General features: G+C 38.4%; 1 protein-coding gene across 1 annotated transcript in view; it reads left to right on the top strand.

Moving 5' to 3' along the window:
- The window catches only part of GUCY1B1 (guanylate cyclase 1 soluble subunit beta 1), a 63,215-nt gene extending 45,206 nt beyond the window's left edge, over positions 1 to 18,009 (top strand). Inside the window, exons 5-13 of the mRNA XM_077814473.1 lie at positions 1,487 to 1,717; positions 3,128 to 3,244; positions 4,285 to 4,418; positions 5,341 to 5,538; positions 9,046 to 9,283; positions 9,740 to 9,880; positions 12,442 to 12,596; positions 13,465 to 13,591; positions 17,986 to 18,009. Coding sequence (XP_077670599.1) covers positions 1,487 to 1,717; positions 3,128 to 3,244; positions 4,285 to 4,418; positions 5,341 to 5,538; positions 9,046 to 9,283; positions 9,740 to 9,880; positions 12,442 to 12,596; positions 13,465 to 13,591; positions 17,986 to 18,009 — 1,365 coding nt within the window. The remainder of the gene's footprint in view (positions 1 to 1,486; positions 1,718 to 3,127; positions 3,245 to 4,284; positions 4,419 to 5,340; positions 5,539 to 9,045; positions 9,284 to 9,739; positions 9,881 to 12,441; positions 12,597 to 13,464; positions 13,592 to 17,985) is intronic.
- Positions 18,010 to 23,467: the final 5,458 nt, after the last annotated feature.

The following is a 23,467-nucleotide window of genomic DNA, read 5'->3' on the forward strand; positions in this document are numbered from 1 at the left end:
ATATCCATTTAATTTAGAACAGGAGTAGGGAACCTATGGCATGTGTGCCAAAGGCGGCACGCCAGCTGATTTTCAGTGGCACTAACACTGCCCGGGTCCTGGCCACTGGGTCCTGGCCACCGGTCTCGGGGGCTTCGCTGCTGGCCTGGGGTACCGGCCACTGGCCCCCTGCCAGCTGGGTTTCCGTTCGCTGGCCCCGCTCAGCCCGCTGCTGGTCCCGGCCACCGGTCTGGGGGGCTTCGCTGCTGGCTTGGGGTACCGTCCGCTGGCCCCGCTCAACCTGCTGAGTCCCAGCCACTGGTCCAGGGCCAGCCAGACTGGGGTCCCAAACACTGGCCCAGGGCTCTGCAGCCACCCCCAGCTGTGGCCCACTGGCCCCACCCTGGGGCAGTGAGGGGGGCAAGAGGAGGCATAGCTCAGCACCCCCACCTTAAAAATTGTTCCAGCACCACTGTACTGGGATATTTTTAAGTCCTGATTTACTGCTTACATCACTATCATGCCATGTGGAACAGCACGCTGCATTTGACGTTGAGATAAGAATGTACATGGAAGAACTGGAATCAGAATTTTCTGACAGATTTCAAGATTTCCAGCGATTTGGCCCAATGCTTTCTTTTCAAATAAAACCTGAAAAAGTCAAAAAAAGCGACTTGGATCTGTCTGTATTTCAGTTGATGGGTGTTGAAGATTTCAAAATGCAGCTCATTCAGTTAAAAAGCTCAGAATTATGGGCATCTAAGTTTGGAGATCTGTGGAGTGCATTTGAAGCTACCGAGAGAGATCAGGGGGCCTCTATTCTGACCTGCTGGATGTCCCAAAATTTAACTGTTTGAAGAAAAGTTGTTTTTACAATGCTTACAGCATTTGGATCCACATACCTGTGTGAACAGATATTTTCACACATGAAATCTGTCCTCTGTCCCTCTCGGAGCCAGTTAACAACTGATCACTCAGAAGTCTGTGTGCAGCTTAAAGTATCCAAATAGATGCCAGACATTGGAAAACTCAGCAAGGAAAAGCAAGGGCAAGGATCACAGTAAACTGTTAAGATCTGCATTTTAATTTAATTTTAAATGAAGTTTCTTAAACATTAAGAACATTCTTTAAAAACCTTGTTTACTGTATTACTGACACGCAAAACCTTAAATTAGAGTGAATAAATGAAGACTCGGCACACCACTTCCGAAAGGTTGCCGACCCCTGATTTAGAATTTACAGTTCATATTTGAATGGGCTTCAATTAGTGCCAAGAGCAACTGTGCTTGAATAAAGAAATGCTTTTCCTCCCTTGATTTGTAGAGACTTTTTTTAAAACTGGAGATTTCTATGGGAATACTGTATTTTTGGAAGAACTGGAACTCATTATTTTGATATTTATGTATCTAATTTCTCTAAATGTGTTCAGGTCTTTGCAATAGAATTCTAATTATTAACACATGATAGAGGTTATTGCTACCTGCAATCTTTCTCTTCTTTTGTCCAGGTTATTCAACAGAGAAATGAAGAGTGTGACCACACTCAATTTTTAATTGAAGAGAAAGAGTCTAAGGAAGAGGACTTTTATGAAGACCTTGACAGATTTGAAGAGAATGGGACCCAAGAGTCCCGCATCAGTCCTTACACTTTCTGCAAGGCTTTTCCTTTCCACATAATATTTGACAGAGATCTGGTGGTAACACAGTGTGGCAATGCTATATACAGAGTCCTTCCACAGGTCAGACTATTGTCTTATGTGAACAGCTGTAACAAGTGTTTTAGATATTATTTTAATAACAACACTTAAGTGCTATTATAATTTCTTTATTTAAGGTATATTGTGATACGATATATTCTGCAAGGGTTCATTGTGAAGACATTAAATAGATTTGTGATTGTCTTTCTACATTACAGTGCAGTGTTTAATTCTCACCTTAAAATGCAGTTGCACTTTGAAAATGAACTATGTAAAAATAGCACCTTCTTCTGGAACAGGTCTACCTTCTATGTATTCAGGGAGTCTTACTTTTGACAACAAAAATATTTTATTATTTTTCAGGCTTATTAGCACTGTGTAGCTAACATAGCTACAGTATGATGGGGTGCTGAATGCTCTTTTACATCAGAAAGAAAAGGAGTACTTGTGGCACCTTAGAGACTAACGAATTTATTTGAGCATGAGCTTTCGTGAGCTACAGCTCACTTCATCAGATGCATACCGTCAGTTTTAACTAAGTTCTAATTACCAATTTCTAAGGTCCAATTTCTGACCTCAGTATATGCCTATGAAACCCCGCTGAACACAATTGATATTGTTTTCTGTTATTTATATTACAGTAGTGCTCAAAGTTCTCACTTAGGATTGGGGGCCCTGTTATACTATGTACTGTGTAAACTCATAGGATAATGTGGTCCCTGCCCTGAAAAACGGACAATCTAATTTAAGACAAGATGGAGCTAGGAAGTGTAGTAAACAATATAAGGGAAATGGGAGAAGTATGATGAGGATTATGTCAATTGATCATGCAGTTACGTAGGCACTGTGCATATCTTGATGGTTCTGAATCATTTAAATATTTTTACAATATAGTTAATTTTACTGACCTTTCACTTCACCATTGTGATTTGGTGATTTCCTGGACATGGCTCTTGAGGGGGAATTGGAAAGAAGAGAGGTCAGTGGCTTTTCAGATGAATTCAGGGTGGTTCATTGAACACATGTAACTAGTGACCTACTGAATATGGCCAGCAGAATCTTTATTACAGGAGATAATAGGTGAGAGAACACAACTTGACTTTTTGACCCTACCGTGAGTTTGTAGGGAGGACAGTTAGAAAAAACAGCTTTTTACTTGTAAAGTGAAGGAACGCTGAAAGACCTCAAACGTGGTATGGTGCAGTGCTATTTTTGCAAAGTCACTTTCCAGAATAGAATTGCTCTTTAAAATACACAGGCACCACAGCAACAACTTGAAAACCATATTTTATATAAAGAATGTACACCTGCATTCTCTGTCTCTATTCTCTTCCACCTTGCATTGTATATGAAGTGAAAGAAATACCATCACCATGTGAATATTTTCTGGTTGTAGAAAAATCCTTTATTTCCTTAGAAAATGAGCTTCTGTTTGTCTTGTTTATGTTTTAGCTTCATCCAGGAAACTGCAATCTATTGTCAGTTTTTTCCTTGGTTCGGCCTCATATTGATATTAGTTTCCATGGGATCCTCTCACATATCAACACTGTCTTTGTATTGAGGAGCAAGGTAACCAAATAACGTTCATCTGGCTTTTGAATAAGTAAGTATATTTTACAGAGATAAGAGGAAACTCAGAGGCCCTCAGTAAAAGTCTTTTGCACAGTAGTAAGCCCTGAGCCCATTCTGTGTTTTGGGCCAAGAAAAAGCCAGATGCATGAATTCATATGTGGTTGTTAGGGTGGGCTATAGGCGCAGATACAGGGAGGTGCATATTTTTTGCACCTATGATGCCTTCTTTACAAATGACGATCCTGTACAATAAATGACATTACAGAACTGCAGCCTTCTACTGGGAGTAACTGTATAACAGCAGTTGCTCCTGGTTTTGTGGGAGAAGCAACTGCGTAATAGTTTGAAAGGCCAGCATGTAGTATATCACTGCTTGGGCCCTTACACACACACACACACACACCCTTCCAATCCCAACATGTTCCCGCGTCCTCTTCTGTAGACGTGGCAAAAGAGCCAGGCAAACTCATGTAAATGAGTGCAGCACGTGAAGTAGCAACTGCTACACCAGGTAACCTGCTTATTTAGTGGAAGTAATATCCCAGAAGGCTGAAGGAGAAGTGTTGCACATGCACTCACAGGATTAGACCCTCAGTTTGAGAAATGACATCTAACAGAGGAAAAGGAGGACAAAACCAGCAAAGTGCACATCCCTCATTCCGCACCACTTCCCGCAGCCTCCATTGGCCGGGAGCGGTGAGCTGCGGCCAGTGGGAGCTGCGATTGGCGAAACCTGTGGATGCGACAGGTAAACAAACTGGCCTGGCCTGCCAGCGGCTTTCCCTGAACAAGCGGTGGCCCTCATTTGAGAACCACTGCACTAAAGTAATTGAGATAGGAAACCTTAGAAAACTTAAATAGTATAGTTTGGCATGTTCAAGAAACAAGTTCATTTGGTCTTCAGTGTAGTCTATGCTTCATGGATCGATTCCAGACATCCTGAGCTTTCCTCTAGTGAAGGTTACTTCACATGTGCCTGGTGAAGTAACACAGGAATCATTATTGTTGTTTAATTATTATTACTTTTTCATTACAAGGAAGGACTGTTGGATGTAGAAAAGTTGGAGTGTGAAGATGAACTAACTGGCACGGAAATCAGCTGCTTACGCCTCAAAGGTCAAATGATCTACTTACCTGAAGCAGACAGTATTCTCTTTCTTTGTTCTCCAAGGTAGTTTAAGCAATAAGAGTACTCTACTGACAATGCTGAATAGCCACCAAATTGCAGGAGTGTGTCTAAATGTGTATGACTACAGAAACACACTGGACCAGATTCTGTTCTAAGTTATAGTGGTGCAAGCCCACTGATATAAGGGAGCTGCACGTAGAGAACAGAATGTGGTGCATGCATAAAATCATTCATTACAAACATTGGTACATATTATCCCATCTGTTTTTAAGCAGAACACCTCATTAACTGAGTGTTTTTTAATAAGTCATGACATTTGGTTTATGAATTTCATAACCCTAAGAAGAAGTAGGAATCAGTTTCTCATCTGGCGATATGCTTGCATAGCGGTTTCAATGCAGTTTTCACAGTGAGATGCAATGATGTTTAAGAATCAGCTGGAAAATTAGTTCGGAAAATAAATTATGTAATGGACTCATGTCATAGCGTGACAACTGTCATCTTGGTTGTGACGAGGGGTTAAACTGAGGACCTTCAGAGCTAAAAGCATAAAACTCTATAGTTTTGCTAAAGGATCAGTTTTGTAGCAGTGAGATAACACATTCATATCCTTTGTGGAGTGGGCACAGGTGGGAGACTGGTAACACATGCTGAACAGTATATTACAGTAGCACTGCTATTATTGAGCAGGGGTGTTATTTTAGACATTTACAAAATGTATTAGTCAGGGCTCTGTATGCACATGTACAATAAAAAGACATGCATTAGTGCGTACAATTACAAGATAGTTGATGGAAGCTACTTGTTTTACTGTACTCCCAATCATTTAATTAAATGTACTACCTCACTATTTACCCCTTTATCCCCAACCCCTGCTACTAATCAATATTTTAAAGGATTCCTTAGGCAAGTTTAGTTTAATGTGCATTTCATTTCCAGTGAAATACATTTCTCTATATAACAGTGTGATGAACTTGGATGATTTAACCAGAAGAGGGTTATATCTGAGTGACATTCCGTTGCATGATGCTACCCGTGACCTAGTCCTTTTGGGAGAGCAGTTCAGAGAGGAATACAAGCTGACTCAAGAACTGGAGATCCTCACAGACAGACTTCAGCACACACTAAGAGCACTGGAAGACGAGAAGAAAAAGACAGACACGTAAGAATTAATTCCCAATTTTAAACTGGAACAAAACAGCTGGTAATTATGGAGCCAAGAGAGCACAAACTTTTTTTGTCTTTCTAATGTTGTATATTCTGAAGGTTCTCAAACATTAGCTGCAATACAGAATACCACATGCATGGAAAACTGAAGGACTCCTTCCCTTCTTTGCTGTAGAGAGCTAAAAACTAAAGCGAAGCAACAGTCCCCAGAGCTTTAGAAATGACCTAAGAGAGCAGTGTTCCAGGAAAGCATCTTACTGAGGCTGCAGAGCTAGTGACAAAGTGCCAGTGATGCAGAAATCACTATAATTTACTATGTGCCCTTAAATAAAGGAGATAATTCATAGGGATCAGACTAGTTGAAATAACATTGAGAGTTATAATAAAGTATTAAATCATTCTTGATCTACCATATGTAACATTTAATTATGAAAATTTAAATTTGAAAATGACAGAAAACACAACCAGGCTACAAGGAATTTGATTTTCTTATTTGAAAACTGTATTACAGTCTAGAGGCAGACAAAAATAAAAGACTATTTAAAGTCCTGCTATGGTATGATGCTATGAATTTGGCTTTTCTGTGCCTCGTGAGAGGTGAACTAGTGCACAATACATTGAACATGCAAATTATTACTATTACATAATGTTTTCTAGACAGGACTCAGAGAGAAGACTAGTTACTGGTAAATTAAGTAACTGGCTCTGAGACAAGCAGGATTTGACGAGCAGTCAAATGTCCTATTTGAAAAATACTCATCAGTGTTATAGTAGCAAAGTTTCTCCTGGTCTGTCAGTACCTAATAGGGATGTTGACAATGTCCTGCCATCAAGTCTGTTGTCCTATTGCTTATCCTGTAGAGTAGTGTCTGTCGCTGTAAATGAGTGGCAAGGAAATGATGAGTTGAGGAACTCGAAAACAAAGGAAGCTTTAAAAAAGTCCACTTTTTTTTGTTTTGTTTTGTTTGACTCATAGAAACACTTTTTTACCATCAGTGAACAGTAATCTGTTTGGCACCCAATAGGAAAGGCACCATGAATTATTGCTATAACACACGCCAGAGAATAGTCCAGAACTATATTTAATGCAACGGAAAGGTTGCACAAAAAATCAGAAAATCTAAAAGTTAGGATTCTGGTGACAGTGTTAATTGAGCCATGTTGCAAATCCTATATGTTTTTTGGCATCTATATACAATATTGGATTAAAGACATACCTTGCGGTAATAGTTTCAAGGTGCACATTAAAATAGGAAACTAGGAAGTGAAAATGCTGTACCTGTGTAATGCACAACTTCCACTGTTAGAAGTGTAGCTTTTGCATTTCTAATTTTTAACTTTGCCCAAACCATTTTTGCATGCAATTTGAGTCCTTTGTTAAAAAACGAATAAAACATATCTATTTTAAAATATTAGCTTTTAAATTGTCCCAGTTAGGCTTTAAATTTCACACCTCACTGAGGTGAATAGAGTGTGAGAGTGGAATGTTCCTACCTTTGCTGCTTCTCTTGTTTAGCTGGAGACATTTTTCTACAAGACTTGGTTAGCAGGGGCTGCAGCACATCAGATCACCTTTTTTAAAATGAAAGTTTAAAATTTCGAGTATATTGTGGAATCCGTTAAAAACTTCAAAATTTTCTTCATGCCAAGGATTGTCTCCTCTATAGTATCGATACAGTTCTTTGTTTTGATGTGGTTTGTTTTTTGGAGGCATATGCTATTTGAGTTTGAGTGAGGCATTTAAAATCTCCCTGACCCAAACTTGGGTAGGATCTTGTGATCAGATCTATATGGGCAACCCCCCATCCTCACACAGTGTCCCATTGTGGTTAATGGAACTTCATGCAGGAAGAGGATGCCACCTGCACAGGGCTGATTGCAGGAGTGGTATCCCTCTGAGCAGCAGTCTGAGAGCATCAGCCCCAATACTCAAAAATGTAATGAGAAAAAACATGGAGCGATGTCAAAAAAGGCTTTAATAATATTTAAATGGATGCATTTTGGACATGCTCAGAGGTGATTTTTCTTTTGCTGTTAACTTGTATTTATAAATTATTCCCTTCCTCACCAAAATCTAGAAAAGCATATACTCTTCAGTCAGGACTTTGGGTCCAATCCTGCCACGTTTACTTACTTGTAAACTCACTTTAAGTCTGATAGATGTTAGTACCATCAGATTGCAAAACCATTCTGCCCAGGGTTTTCAGAACAGACTTACAGCAAAAATGACAGAAGTTTGAAACTTAGCATAGAAATAGGACTCAGCCATCCAATCTTTACTTATGAAAGTAGCCCTTGCTCATGTAAGTAGTTCCAGTGAAATCTCTCTTTTGGATTTGCTGTCCCTGACACCAAAACTCTACCTCATTCCTTATACTTGCTGATGGCAAGGACCAAGACACATGATTTCTTGTGTGCCATTGCATAAAGGGAGGAAAAACTCCTCGCACCCTCTTTCCCTCCCTTTTTCCACATATGCAGAAGGCACCACAATCATACCCATAAGCTGCAAGAGAGTTTAGAATTGCATAGGGAGATCAAGGATGTGTTAAACCAGTTTAAATAATTCCAGTAATTGAGACTGAACACTTTGATGTGTTTAAAATAAAGTAATCTTAGAAAATTCTATCTACTATTCTTTAGGGAAATACATCTATCCATTATTCTTATCTCTTTTCCTCATCTTTCTCATCCTGTTTATTCCTTTCTTCTTAGCTTTCATGTCGGTCTTAGCCTGTAATGTTTATTGCAGGCTGAACAACCGATGAGATCTGCCAGAACTTTAAAATGGATAATTTTAGATTGAAAATTAGTATCATTTTATCTGAGTTACCATCAGATTTTTTTTGCTAAGCCCTGAATTGTTCCTGCTTTGGCAAATTGCTGAGTTTGAGTTCTGTACAGAGGCAGATGAAAAGCTGAAAAGGGGTGAACATGAGGGTAGAATATGGGCCTATGTGTATGATTTAGTTTTTAATTTGCACTGTGATTTACAATATACACTGTTTTTCTTTTTGTCATATGAACTGTTCGATTTGTTGAAAAAATGTAATAAACCCTAAGGATGAGATACGACACTTGTGTAAATTGGTATAGATCCATTGAAATCAGTGGAGCAAAACCAAGTTACACCAGCTGAGGATCTGGCCCACATACTTTAGGAGTAAGAAAAAGTAGTACCAGGTATCTTAACAGATTATGTCCAAGGAATTTTGAATATATTTTTTCATAGTTAAGTGGTGGCTTTGACCTATTAGCATGTGTGTTTGGAATGTAATTGCTTTAACCATATGAACCACACAGATGTATATCAGAGCCTGGTGTTCAAGGAATAGACTCCTTTATAAGCCTCGTACATCACTTAACTATTGGAAATCATTAATGTATAATAACCCCTTATGGAAATGTCAGGGTCATACTTAAATAATACATTTATTCATTTTCTTTCTTTCTTTCTCTCTCTCTCTCCCTCTCATACCCCTTACTTATTTTACCTGCCTAGATTGCTGTATTCTGTCCTTCCACCATCTGTTGCAAATGAACTGAGACACAAGCGTCCTGTGCCAGCTAAGCGGTATGATAATGTGACCATTCTCTTCAGTGGCATAGTTGGATTCAATGCATTCTGCAGTAAACATGCCTCTGGAGAGGGAGCCATGAAAATAGTTAATCTTTTAAATGACCTTTACACAAGATTTGATATTCTGACTGATTCACGAAGGAATCCGTTCGTTTATAAGGTAAACATGAGATTTTAGGGCATTGCTATTGTGTTGCTATAAGGTAGTGTCATAAAATAAATATAATCTCAGTTCAGTCCATTGACTTTAGATGTTTTTACAACTTTGGTGTTGATTTAGTCCACAGCGAAGAAAAGAATATGTCCGCTGCTAGTTTTACCAACATATACAGTGAAGAACTCTTATTTGGAACGTTGCACATTGAAATAAATGCATGGAATTATTAAAATAAGTACTTTTAGGTAAATAAAGGTAGAATAAGATGCTAATCAATGGGTAGTGAGCTCTCCCAACTAATTTTAAGAAGTTGTATACATGAATCTCCAAGGATGTGTTAGGAATATAGAAAAAGATGGGGAAAGAAGGGGAAAGTATATGAAGTGTCTAGCAATCTTAAAAGAAACACCACAGTAGCTCTAGCTTTTTGAAGCATAATTCCCAAACATGTTTTGATAGGTGGAGACAGTTGGAGACAAGTATATGACTGTGAGTGGTCTACCAGAGCCATGCATTCATCATGCACGATCTATCTGCCACCTGGCATTGGATATGATGGAAATAGCAGGACAGGTTCAAGTAGATGGAGAGCCTGTACAGGTTAGTATTTGTCTAGGATTCAGTAAAGACTTGTTGAATTTTTAAAAAACCCACCACTGAAATACAATAAAACTCAAGGTCCAGCCTTCACAAATTTTATTATTGCTAGAAGGTGAGTGATCTTTTCAGTGATATGAAGAAACAGATATATGTGTGATATAACTCATCTCCTACAAAATCCCAAAACATAGTTATTGTGTTTACCAATCTTAAGGACCAAATTCTGCCCATGGCCATGTATGTTTGGCTGCCATTGATTTCAGTGCGAGCTGCGACTGCCCATCTGAGTGCAGTATATATTTGCTTGAAGCACAGAGTATAGAACGATAGTATTCTCTCAACAACCCATTTTGATTCTGGTTCAGAGCCACCAGCCGACATGGGAAAATATTTCATTCTAGAGCAATGTATGTTTCCATAGGGATTTGTTGAAGTGGAGAATGGCAGTACTGTGATTACTAGAAGTTACATTTTGAATTAACACCAAATTAGAGGTCTTGCAATAATCTCTCATTTTCAGAAAAATAATCACAGGATAAACAGGCACACTCCTGTGTACATGAATGGAATTGCCCCTGCATCTGACAGTAGTGTATTAGCTCCTGGATGTTTCACTGGATTTGTGAGCATAGAAGTGGAGAAAGCCTGATCTGATGCTCTGCAATAACTAAAGTCTGTTAAAGGACTTAGCCCATTCTTCATAGTGAGAAGCATCTTTGCCAATAAGCATCATGTCTGTATGAAACTGAGCCACAAAAACCCCGCTGAACAAATACTATCTTTGTAGGGTTCTTTGAGTGTATGTAACACATGATTCACTTGTGACCTTTTTATCACTGAATAAAATCATTATATATTAAATGGTTGGGATCCTCCATAAGTAAGAAATCCTGCTGGCTCATGTTCTTGTATAATTATAAATTTGGAGCCAATTGTTACAGGAGATGAATTGGGCTTTGTTAAAAATGTAGTGAAATAATTGCAAGATTTTTCCCAATTAGTTTGTATATGTACAGGGTTTAATGGAAAGGGACAAGTTCTTAATTCTGAGTCACAATGTACCTCATAATCTTTATGGAAAAAATGTAGGATGGTGCCTTGTACTTCATTCAATAACTGCTTAATTTAATCAAAACAGGAACCAAACTATTTGTTTTTAAAATAATATTACTCCCACCCATTCTTTTGATTACTTTAGGCATGATTTGAAAGAGGCCATTTGTCAAGGCTCCATTGGAGGTACTCATTATTTACACCAGTTTTCCTCAGAGTGGAATCATGCCCCTCGTTAGCAAAAATAGAGACTATTCTGAATGCAGGAGAAATAAAACAATCTCACAGAAGAACTATTTTAACAAGAGGTGGGCTCTCACTCTGGAGAAGCTCCATTGGATATATGCTCCTGTAACAGAGACTTTGGCCTGATGATTTTACCAAAAAGCTATGTAATTCAGACATTATTACTAACATAAGTACTGTCCTGTGCTATCCAAGATGTGCTGTGTACCTTGGTGATCATATATATATCATATAACCTTGGAGTTAGTCATTAATTTCAGGCAATGGACTTGGTGAAAGGAAAAGGAAGACACACTATCACCTTTGCAGATGTGTTCACACTGTGAGATTTTTGAGTTATGTATCTGTGTGCTCAGTTCAGATTAGAAGTTAGCATTTATAAAGACAGTATGCAATATGTTAGACGTAAAAGTTGCTCATTACTCTTAAGTTTTAACTTCCAAATCCTTATGTTCCTTTTTTAAAACAAGAACATAGGTAGGTAGGTAGACAGATAGATATAAAAGTCACCTTATGTCCTGTGCACCTAATATGTAAACCTCTGTGTTTGAAGTCTCCAGCTGGCTTAGGTAGCATGCACATAGCCAAATTCTGCTCTGAGTTACACTCATTGATTTTAATGAGTTGTGAGTGTATTCTTATGCTCTTCCTTTGGGGGGTGCAACACAACTCACAGCCTGGGCAAGGGACTATGGTGATATGAAGCCACCTTTGTGTCCTTTCAGTTGTGGACTGCTACAGAGGTTGAAATGGCACCTGATGTAACTTAGATAGCCCTGGAGGCTACATAGAATCTTAGATAGTACCACACAGAATCATCCTAACAGCTTCCACTGGGGCCCTTAGTCTCCATTCCCCACCACCAGCACACTTCTGCACCAGGATTTGTGGAGAGAGCCTCATAAGAGAGCCTGCAGTGATCAGTATCCTGTGCCAAGATAATTCTCCAGCGAATCTGTCCTTATGCTTTGAAAAAGTGGGCCTGATTTTTCCACTGCCTTGCACCTTGTATAGTCATGTACAGCTGTGCAAAATGGGTGTAGAATTCTACCATTCTGAATGAATAGCATTTTACACTCAGTCTGCACAACAGTAAATGGCTACACATGGTGTAAGGTGAAAAAGAATCAAGACTGGTGTCTTATAAAAGATAAACTCCAGCATTTAGAAAATGCATATTATATGTATTTAGTTGGAAACATCAAGTTAGTAAAAATGATCATGAACTATAAAATATTCAGACTTGCTTTTTCTTGTTAAAGATAACAATAGGTATCCACACTGGGGAGGTGGTTACAGGTGTCATAGGCCAAAGGATGCCCCGCTACTGTCTCTTTGGAAACACTGTTAATCTAACAAGCAGAACAGAAACCACTGGAGCAAAAGGAAAAATCAATGTTTCTGAGTACACCTACAGGTGAGAAATGCAGAACCCCTTCTTGATAAGAATTTCAAAAGAAACAACTTTATCAATGTACCTTTAAAGTAACTTTAGAGGTGATAGTGACAATCCCACTCAGTACATTACAGCACGTGTATTTTCATGAAATGTTGTGTCAAGTTACATTACCATGAATCTCTATTTCCATAGGAAACAATTATATTCAGCCACAGGAATTTGTAGTGAGACATGATAATCGCCTTAAGATATTTGTTGGGGTTCCCCTGAGACATCTTCCACTCAGGTTACCCAAGAATTCAGTCGGACTTCAGGCTTGTCACTCAGGTTCCTTTATTTGGCATAAAGCAAAGCTACACTGAGTTGACCAGACTCAGGTGTAGGGGGTTGGTACATAGGGTACCACACATCCAAAGTTACCCAGCAAACTTCTTCCTTTATATACATTTACACATTTCATTGCATGCACTATACATTTCATTACATGTTTTGGGATTGGCTTGGTTACTTTGTAGGAACCAACCCCTGTAAAGAATGCTCTGTATACTCACTGTCCATGAATGACTTACTCTTTGCCTCATCTTATGTTCCAGGCTTATTTTATCCATTGTTACCTTGTCCATTGTAAATGGTTCCCTGGGTGTTTCCCACCCCCTCCCCTTATCTTAGCTAATACAAATATTCTTTTTCCAAACTACTGATCAATTTATCTCCCTAATCCAGTGTCCCAGGATATGAGTCCTCACTCATGTCCAATTATTCATGTTAAGCCCAGCCTACAGTATTGCCTGACAATGTAATTAATGTGCCCTCAGATGTAGCATGTTTAATGTTTTCTCTGTATGTTTGTGTGTGTGGAGGGGTAATCTAATGTTTTTAATTTCAGGTGTCTTATGTCACCAGAAAATTCAGATCCTCAATTTCACCTGGAACACAGAGGCCCTGTTTCCATGAAGGGTAAAAAAGAACCAATGCAAGTTTGGTTTTTGTCCAGAAAGAGTACAGAGACAGAGGTATGACTAACCAAAAAGTAATTCTTTTTTAAAACAAGGCATAAATACAACAAGTTTAATCTAAATCACTGAGAACCATTTTCACTTGCAAAACTAAATGTTTCCTACAAGAAATGAACCATTTTGTAAAATGTTGTTCCATTAATGTGTTTACTGTCTTGACAGCAGATGAAAGGTCTTGATTATTTATCTTTGCTGTTTATGCATTCTCTAAAAAAATACTTCTGTATTTTAAAAAGTCCTTGAGGGAATGCCAAGTGTTTAAATATTTATCTGTCCTTACAGATTTTTCTATTATATTAGACTTTGTAATATGCAGTACATCTCTGTTTAGCTGACATGTATAGTTAGTTCCATTTGAAAACTCTCCATTTGCCTGCCTGCAGTGAGTGAAATACTGCAGTCTCTTCTATTTTTAGATGCCAGTCCAGCAACTACCGCTGTATGGGCTCCCTATTGCAGTCAGTGGGGCTCTGTGCAGGTACAGGGTTCCCGCCTGGACAGAGGCTGTTGCATGTTTAGTTTAGGAAGATACAGAGCAGAACTTTGGAAAAGCACTGAAGTAACTTCAGAGCCTGAATCCCATTTTCAGAAGTGACTTAAGGAGCAACATCTCAATACCTTTAAAAATCTGGGCCTTAGCACCCTAAGTCTCATTCAGAGTCCCAAGTGCCTAAATCTCTTTTGAAAATGGGATTTAGGCTGCTAAGCCACTTAGTCACTTTTGCAAATTTTACCCACAGTTCTTACTGCAAGTATTTGAGCAAGCAAATGCTGACTTTTTAATGGTACCTACTAAATGTTGATATTTCTTATTCCAGGACAATGTACTTCAGAGAACAGTCTGTATTTTCTCTAGAAAACTTATCTATAGTCTTTAGCACAGACTCGTAACTTTCATGAATATTCTCTGTGTCGCCTTTTGATGATACTTTGCTAGTTGTGTTTTATACCCATTGCAGAATATACCATAGTTTCATATGACTGACATTTCCCTTTGAGATCCATAGTCAGCGGTAAAAGAGGTTTTATCAAAACACTTTTCACTTTTCCCTACATTATTAGCAATAGAGATCCTATTTAACCAAGCATGTGTTATTTTTAAATGTAACGTTAGAGAGAAATGCACAGCCAGGTGGGTACTACCCACTTTAGCCTAGACATGTATTTAAAATAGATTTTGAAAGGGTACATATATCAAGGCTGCTTCTGGTATTAATAATATTTAGTATTTTCATTATGTAGCAATTATCTAAAAAGCTTTTTATTAACACTAACTTATTTATTCTCTCAACCCCCTTAGGAGGTAGGTAGGTAAAGATAACATTGTTAATCCTCTTTTACAGAGGAGGAAACTGAGGCAAAGGAACCCAGCTAAAGACACCTTGGGCTTGATTTCCAAAAGCAGTAAGTACCTGCAGCTCCCATTGATTTCATATGGAGTTACAGGTGCTTAGAACTTCTGAAAACCAAGTCTAAGGTGTTTCAAATTGAACTCCTAAAAATTGAGGAACCCATTATTAATGGCAACTTTTGACAATTTGGCTGTAAGTAACTTGCTTATACCGACAGTCAGAGATGTCATTAGAACTCAGGAGTTGATGGTTCTCAGGTTTTTGCTCAGAAGGCTAGATGCTACTGTAAGATAAATGATTAACAATAGACAACTGACTAAAATGTCCATATAAATGAGCTGCTCTGCTGACTCATTTTCATTTACCCTTTCACAAATCATTAGCTATTTCTAAAACACTAATAGAAAGTAGAGCACAGTACCTTTAGAATACCATTAGGTATATTTTAACTAAAAGATGTTGTGTAATTTTGTGATGAGGAAAAGAAATGAAGTACTTGTGGCACCTTAGAGATGAACATATTTATTTGAGCATCCGATGAAGTGAGCTGTAGCTCACGAAAGCTTATGCTCAAACAAATGTTAGTCTCTAAGGTGCCACAAGTACTCCTTGTCGTTTTGCCGATACAGACTAACACGGCTGCTACTCTGAAATTTGTGATGGGGCTGTCCATTGTATGAGTTACACACAGGATTATTTCACTCTAGTGTTAAGAGTTATAACGAAATTATTTGTTTTACAAAGCATTATAGCCCTCCTTATCACAGGACAACAGCTCAAGCTTTTTGGTTCTGCTCAATCTCTTTCTGGATAGCTGACCTAACAGTTTCTGTAGATGTGGCCTAAACAGAGACCTTCCCCAAAGGAATAAGTCCCTGATGTGCGCTGGAGAATAGACCTTTACGCCTTTCTCCCAGAAGTAGGGAAGCTCGGTTTTGTTCTGGATAAAGCAATGCCTCTAGCTCTACCTCAGACCAGGTGCTACATAAAGGCCTTCTGCCGCTTAGGGCAGATTTCCCTAGAATTCCCAGACATGCCTCACTCCAATTACAGGGCAGTTTCCTTCAGACTGTGATGGACTAATAGAATTATTTCCTTGTCTGATAAAAGCCAGGGATTTCTTTTGTTTTAGCTTCTTCCTAAATTCAGATGCACACACAAATATGATGTTCCTGCACAGTAGGACTCCTCCCATCACAGAAGAAGAGCTCAGTGTAAGCTCAAAAGCATGCCTCTTTCACCAATAGAAATTGGTCCAGTAAAGGATATTACCTCACCCACTTTGTCTCTCCAGTAGGGGCATTCCTGCATATTGCAAGGAGTGAATCATAGAATCAGTTAGAGATTAAAAAGATTTCTTAAATTAACCAGATCATCTTCTGCTAATTGTTCTCTCCAATACACCAGCGAACTTCTTTTTTATCTCCATTACCAACATGAATCAATCAATCAGAATCAGAGATAATGTGCCACTTCCATCCCCTTCATCCCAGAGGGCAGTCATGAAATCATCTTCTGCTAATTAGATCACAATAATTAACATAGATAAATGTTTTCAGCAAGTGGATAGAGATGTTATGACAAACCTTAAAAGGCCCTGAGCCTTTGCAGTGTCAATAGATAGCAATGGAAGTTGTAGTGGCTCAGCACCTCTTAGCTAAAAGAAAAGGAGTACTTGTGGCACCTTAGAGACTAACCAGTTTATCTGAGCATGAGCTTTCGTGAGCTACAGCTCACTTCATCGGATGCATACCGTGGAAACTGCAGAAGACATTATATACACACAGAGACCATGAAACAATACCTCCTCCCACCCCACTCTCCTGCTGGTAATAGCTTATCCTATATACACACAGAGACCATGAAACAATACCTCCTCCCACCCCACTGTCCTGCTGGTAATAGCTTATCTATAAGTGATAAGTTATTACCAGCAGGACAGTGGGGTGGGAGGAGGTATTGTTTCATGGTCTCTGTGTGTATATAATGTCTTCTGCAGTTTCCACGGTATGCATCCGATGAAGTGAGCTGTAGCTCACGCTCAAATAAATTGGTTAGTCTCTAAGGTGCCACAAGTACTCCTTTTCTTTTTGCGAATACAGACTAACACAGCTGTTACTCTGACACCTCTTAGCTGTGTCATCCAGTCACATAGTGCAACCTAATTACCTCCTAGGAGGCTCTGCTTTCTAAGCACCCATATTTGCTTGCATTTTGGGTTCTTTTTCTGTTCTCCACTTAAGCACTCAGCAACTTTAGGACTGGCTCTGAACTGAGCATTGGCCACAGTAGCGCTGGCTCTATCTCTTGTTTTGCAGTTCCTGATGCCCTTGTTACATGTTTTTAGAACACAGTACAGCTGCAGCTTCACTCCTGACAGGCAGGTTTGTTTTAAAAACACAGAACTAGGATGGCACAGTTAGTAGACAAGCTCAGGTGTTGTTGTTTTGTTTTACCTTTTTATGGTTTGCAACCTTCCAAAAGGTGAAAATTGCAGCCAAAATAAAGGGAACAGGGAATAAAAATATTGGCTACTTAATATAGCATCCACGATATTGGAGACAGCTGATGTAAGTATTGCTAAGATCCCTACGGGTGCCTCATACCCCGTATTTCCCATTTTCAGAGACTCTTCACTTACTCCTCACACTGCTGGTTCCGCAATCTTATCCCAAACCTATTCCCTCCTGCAACAGCAATCTCTCTGACTTCACATGCTGCAGCATAAATGGCTGGAGGGGCTCTGTGACTGGGGTAGTCCTGTGCCTTCACTGTTACAAGGCTCACAGGAGCCTTGGACAGTCAGGGATAAATTAGGGTAACTTGTCACCTAACTGGTGGAATTATCATAATCCGACTAATAAGGCACCCAAAGCCTGTGATCCTGGCACAACAATATTCCTGCTTCACTATGCACTGTCTTCTTTATTGATAATAAAGCCGCAATGAAAAGTATCAAACTTATTTTGTCACTGCATGTCACACTGCTGTTTCAAAGAAACTCTCTTATTTCTCAAACTTCCCTTACATGCACTCAAGGAAATAAAGCAAGATGTTTACTGAGCTGGGGGAAGAGGAAGAGGACGCTGGATAGGGTGCGATGCTGTGTCCCAAACAATTTACTGGTCTGGCAGTAACGATGATTTGTGGGTATTACTTCATTTTGCATGTCTCATTTGCCTATCTACCCCACCCTGAAAGTATCATATTCACTGCTGGATCTCTTGCTGTTATTTGGCTCAGCTTTTGATATTGTTTTATTTTTGCTGTGGGTGTGTATTCCAAGCCCATTTTGTGGCTCATGTAACCTTTCTTATGTCCTGATAGTACTTACTGAATAACATTATGCAATGTGTGTGCCATAACTAACCCTTTTAATCTGGTGCTTCTCCTATGTGCTCTTTGTCTTCATCATCGTTATAAAAACTATTCTATTAATGCTGTCCATTTTCCTTCAATATGTCATCATGTGGTATTCCAGTTCCTTCAGGGAATAACGCTTGACATACTGTGCTAATTAGTGATGAGGAAACAACAGCTCTTTTGATGTTATTGTACAATTTCCACCTGTATATACTACATGTACATTTTTTATATTGAAAAGAGGGGGTTGGTTGTCTAATACTGCAATTTGAATTATGTGTAAATGTAATTCTATCCAAATGCTGGTCTCTTGCCATATAGTTTTCATTGATTTATATTAACTGACTGCAACTGACTTGTGCATAATAGATTGCTGGACAATTTTGAGTCACTCACAGTGCTTTTGTTCGTTTCCAATGGACCATAAACACTGAAAGGCACACTGGTGGGACCAGGTTGTCAGGCAAAGCCTTTTGTTTTAGTCTCTTTAGTTTTCAGAAGTGATTTTGTTTCAGCCCTTGGAAGAATATGATAATATTCTGGACAACAAGTCAGGAATAATTAAATTAGTTTCAATGTATAGGGCATTCCTCTTGGAATAATACATTCATTCTTAGCTCAATGATATTTTCTGAATACCTGCTTTATACAATAATATGTTAGTACAGTGCAATAACTTTTGTGCACAAAATAAAAGTTTGTCTATAGTATATCTTATCAGCACAAAAATATATGTATAAATGTTTCATGCTAATGTGTAAAAGGAACTGCAATAAATTATTTTTTCCATTGGTCTTTGGAAAGTTTATTTCTTCAATAAAAATATCTGAATATTACACTTGCTATAACATATGTATCTTCTTCTTAATTCTATTATATGAAGTCTGAATCTGAATCTTTCCCATCCTGTCAAATGTCAGTTAGGGCATTAACAAGGCTCTGCCATCCTTGTCTATCATGCTGTTTGCTGGAATGGCTCCCCATTGTGTTTCTAAAGCTTAACTTTTTTATGAGAATAGGTTATTGGTCTATCATTCAACCCCCAATTTTGAGGATCAGAGGACTGCTTTTCATCTGGTCCCTTTCTGTCTCTTGACATGTCCAGCTGAAGTGCCCTTAGCAGGAGTTAAAACTCCTGCCAGCATAGCTCACAGGGTCACTGGAGCACACAAGCCTCCCCACCAGGTCAAGGGAAGGATTATGCAGAGTGCATTCTTCAGCTATTTGCCAAACTATGGCTCCAATCCTGTAGTCAGTGATCATATGGGCGCAGGAGCCTGCCCCCTGTGGAACTGGTTACAGGATCAGGGTTTTAGATTAAAGTAGTGCTCAAAATGTGCAGGTTCTCTCCTCACCAAAGTAAACGAGGACATAAAATTGCATGTACAATCATTACTTTTGATACATTTAAACAATAATTAGCAACATAACATTACATCTAATGATAGTGAAGGTTGTGGGAGGACTCAGCTCATTCACCCAAAAGTTTAAAAGCAAGGACATTAGAAGTTAAGTGGCAATACTTGTACATTCTTTTCCACCTTCAGATTGTCTGCAATTGTTGATAACTTACTCCATAAGGCTGTCACTTCCATCCCCCACAGATACTCAAAAGCAATGTGCACCTTGACTTCATCAAACCTGCACTCTAACACAAAGCCTTAACATTGACCTCAGCAGTGTTCAGATAGAATAATTTCCCAAATGCATGTTGTGAGATGTGCTGAGCTGTTGATAAACAGATATAAAAGCACAAGAGGTCACTGTTAAATTTTTGCATTACACTGCAAGTTCAGTGAACTATGAAGAATTCAAATAGTGCTCAGAGTTTATGTTCTCTGGTTTTTTTGGCCATTTGAATGAGCGAAATATATATATATATATATACACACACCAATCTACTAATAATAGCTCATATGTAGAGAATGCTTTTTATCCCAAAGGAACATGTGCAATTTAGATACTGAACCACTTTGGTTACTAAAATTGGTCTTGAGTTAAATGTTCCGCTCAGATTCCTCTAAAAACTTTTACAGTTATTTGATTTCTTTACGTATATTTCGTTGCCTCTTTTATTTAATTGGTTTAATGTTGTTGTTTTTCCAATTTAAAATGATACAGTGGCATCCAATCTAAATGATATGAGGCAAGACTACCAATGTTTGTGTCACAGTGCCTGGAGTGGTTCACAGCCAAGAGTGCCAAACTCAGGTCAGACTGTCAGAAACAGACTCCCCAGACTAGTAGTATATTCTATCATTAGATTTCACCAAGCCAGTAACAAAAGTTACTAGATCACTGTATTATACTCCTGGATCACTGTATTAGTTTTGCCATGGAGTCACAGACAATCCCTTTACTCTCTTTAGCTACTTTTTACCACCCAGGCAAACAGGACTTTGTGATAAAAGGTTATTAAAACTAAAAATTACGTATCTTCGGTTCTTCCAACCCCAAAGGATCAGTCACTCACCCCAGGTCACTGGATGCATCTTGACTCGATCTCACACTAAAGATACATGGTAGCCAATTTCTTTAGTAAACTAAACTAAAGATTTATTAGCTAAAAAAAGAAATGAGAGTTATTAATAGGTTAAAGTCAGTAAAATACATTACAGTTGGATCAGAGTTTGTAGTCCAAATGATTGCAGAGGTGTAGTAGTCTTCCAGTCTCTTAGAGTCTTTTCATAAGTTCCTCAGGTCTTCCCAAAAAAATGTTTTTGGAGCCCTCTCTCTGTTGTCTGGAATGCCCCCAATAGCATTCAGATAAATCAGAGAGGCAGAATCTCTCCCAGTGTGCCTTTTTATAGATGAAAACAATCTAGTAAGCATTCTTATCATCCCACTGGTCTTGCTTTGTTGACAAAAAGCAAAGTCTGTGGGTTTTCCATTGTCTTTCACATAATGACCCATGCTTAGAAGTCAACAACCTTCTCATTCAAAGTTCTAATGTTTCAATTCCAGTTGGGTCATTTAGCAATAATGTAAACAAAATGTGATGGGCAGGAACAATTCTTCATTAGATTTTATACATTGAGTAACTTCACTTCTAAATCTTTAAATACAGGCCTTTTGACGTAATGTTAATTAAGCAGAATTGCATATAATATAAAGATAATTACAGAGTTACAGGACATGAAAAAGAATATACTTTGCAACAACAGGTTAATTGAGTTACACTAATATACATTAAACAGGATGTAGGTAGATGAAGACAAATACAATTAACATCTATTCTAACAAATGAATTGTCTAGATATACAATAGTATCTTTTAACACGTCTTTGAAGTTCACCCATCCATGAATTTGGTACACTTAACACTTCTTTAAGGTCTTGACCAGAACTAGCTAGTTGCCAGCACTCGAGTTTGTTTCATAGACATTTTTCATAGATAATTTTATCTCAGGATGCTAAAAAAGTCAAAGTAGAGGAAAGTTCAAGGGGAAAGCTGTGCCTGAAACAAGGAACGTAATTGATCTAGTGTTGGACCTAATTGTGTTGTAATCTGCATAGGATAAATGCTGCAGTTCTTACTCAGGAAAAACATGGAAATCAACTCAGTTTGGTGTGATTTTTCTTAAATAAGGCTGACTCTGCAAAGGATGTGGTCTACTCTCTTACAGCTGGCACCACAGCTGGCTTCCACTGTGGGAATCTGATTCCTTTGGCTGCCTTTGATGTCTTTTCTGTCTCTGTCATATGATAAAGCAGGCAGCAGATTGCAGAAAGGGAGAGGGGAAGAGTTAAAATTAAATCAATGTTTTTCAATATTTCTTTTCCAAAATGGATGCTTTTTTGATACTGCTCCACCTGGGTACACAGCAAGTAAGAGAGATCAGATTATGCAGAAAAATACAATATATTCAGTGGAGCAGCTGATCCTCAGAAGCTCTGAAATTTAGGCTCCAGTAATCTCAGTTAGGGCTCCCACAAAACCAGCAGGTTTTTGGAAAATTTTGAGCTGGCTTTTACTTTCATTGAGCTCCCCATTTCCATTGACCCAAGATTTCTTGAATAATATACAGACATCATTTACAGTACAGGGTCTGATACAAGGTAATGGAAGACATCAATAAAGATTCCCATTGGCTTCAATGGGTTTTAGATCAGGCCTACCTAGCCCAAACTGGCAGACCTTAAAGGTTATTTTATGAAGATTTCCAAGTCTTCTGTGATAAGTCTGATTATTTGGCACATTTGCGTTAAAAGTTTCAGGCTCTTCATTGACCTTTTTCCCATGCAACTCTGTCAAAGTCTGAATTTGGTGTAGGTGTAGTATATATCAATAATATCTTTTAGCTAAAACATAATTAATTCTTCTCTTCCTTCAGTGATATGTTACCACTATGTTCACTTTATTTAATGCATGCATATATTCCCCAAACTTGATTGAGCTGTTGCAGGTCTTAAGACTTGAGCAGCAGGGATTTGTGTGTGTTTACACTCAGTGTGATATGCATAGTACATGAAAGTTTCCACAGAAATAAGCTCTGGGAACATAACTTCAAGTTTAATAAACTGGGCTCTTTAATAGGTGAAAAAAACAAAGATAGAATAACACAAATGAGTGTTTGAGTCACAGTTTGTGTTCATAATATTATTGTAGTGGGGGTTTGTCTTAACAAGTTATTCTGTTTTGTGAAGTACAAAGACTTTGTAAATAGGCATAAAAAAGAAAAATTGTTTGAAACTTTAAAAAAATAGAGGCTGAGATTTATTTTTTTAAATAACCCCTCAAATTATTTTCTGTTAGACAAAGTAATAAATATCATCTGGTAAAATTATACATAAGAATAGGTAAAAATAAGAAAATACATTGGCAGTAGAATTCTAGCTTCTTTTAGGGAAGCATGGATTCTCAAATTTGTCTAAGTGGTAATTATTAACTAATTATTAACTAATATCTAATTATTTAGATAAGTTAGATGTATTCAAGGCAGTAGGACCTGATGAAATTCACCCTGGGGTACTTAAGGAACTAGCTGAAGAAATCTTGGAACCATTAGCAATTATTGTCAAGAACTCATGGTGAACGGATGAGGTCCCAGAGGTCTGGAGAAGGGCAAATGTAGTATCCATCTTTAAAGGAAGAACAAATAGGACCTGGGGAGTTCTAGACCAGTCAGATTAACTTCAATACTTGGAAAGATATTGGA

Source organism: Eretmochelys imbricata, chromosome 4, assembly GCF_965152235.1.
Source record: "Eretmochelys imbricata isolate rEreImb1 chromosome 4, rEreImb1.hap1, whole genome shotgun sequence".
In the NCBI taxonomy this organism is placed as follows: domain Eukaryota; kingdom Metazoa; phylum Chordata; order Testudines; family Cheloniidae; genus Eretmochelys; species Eretmochelys imbricata.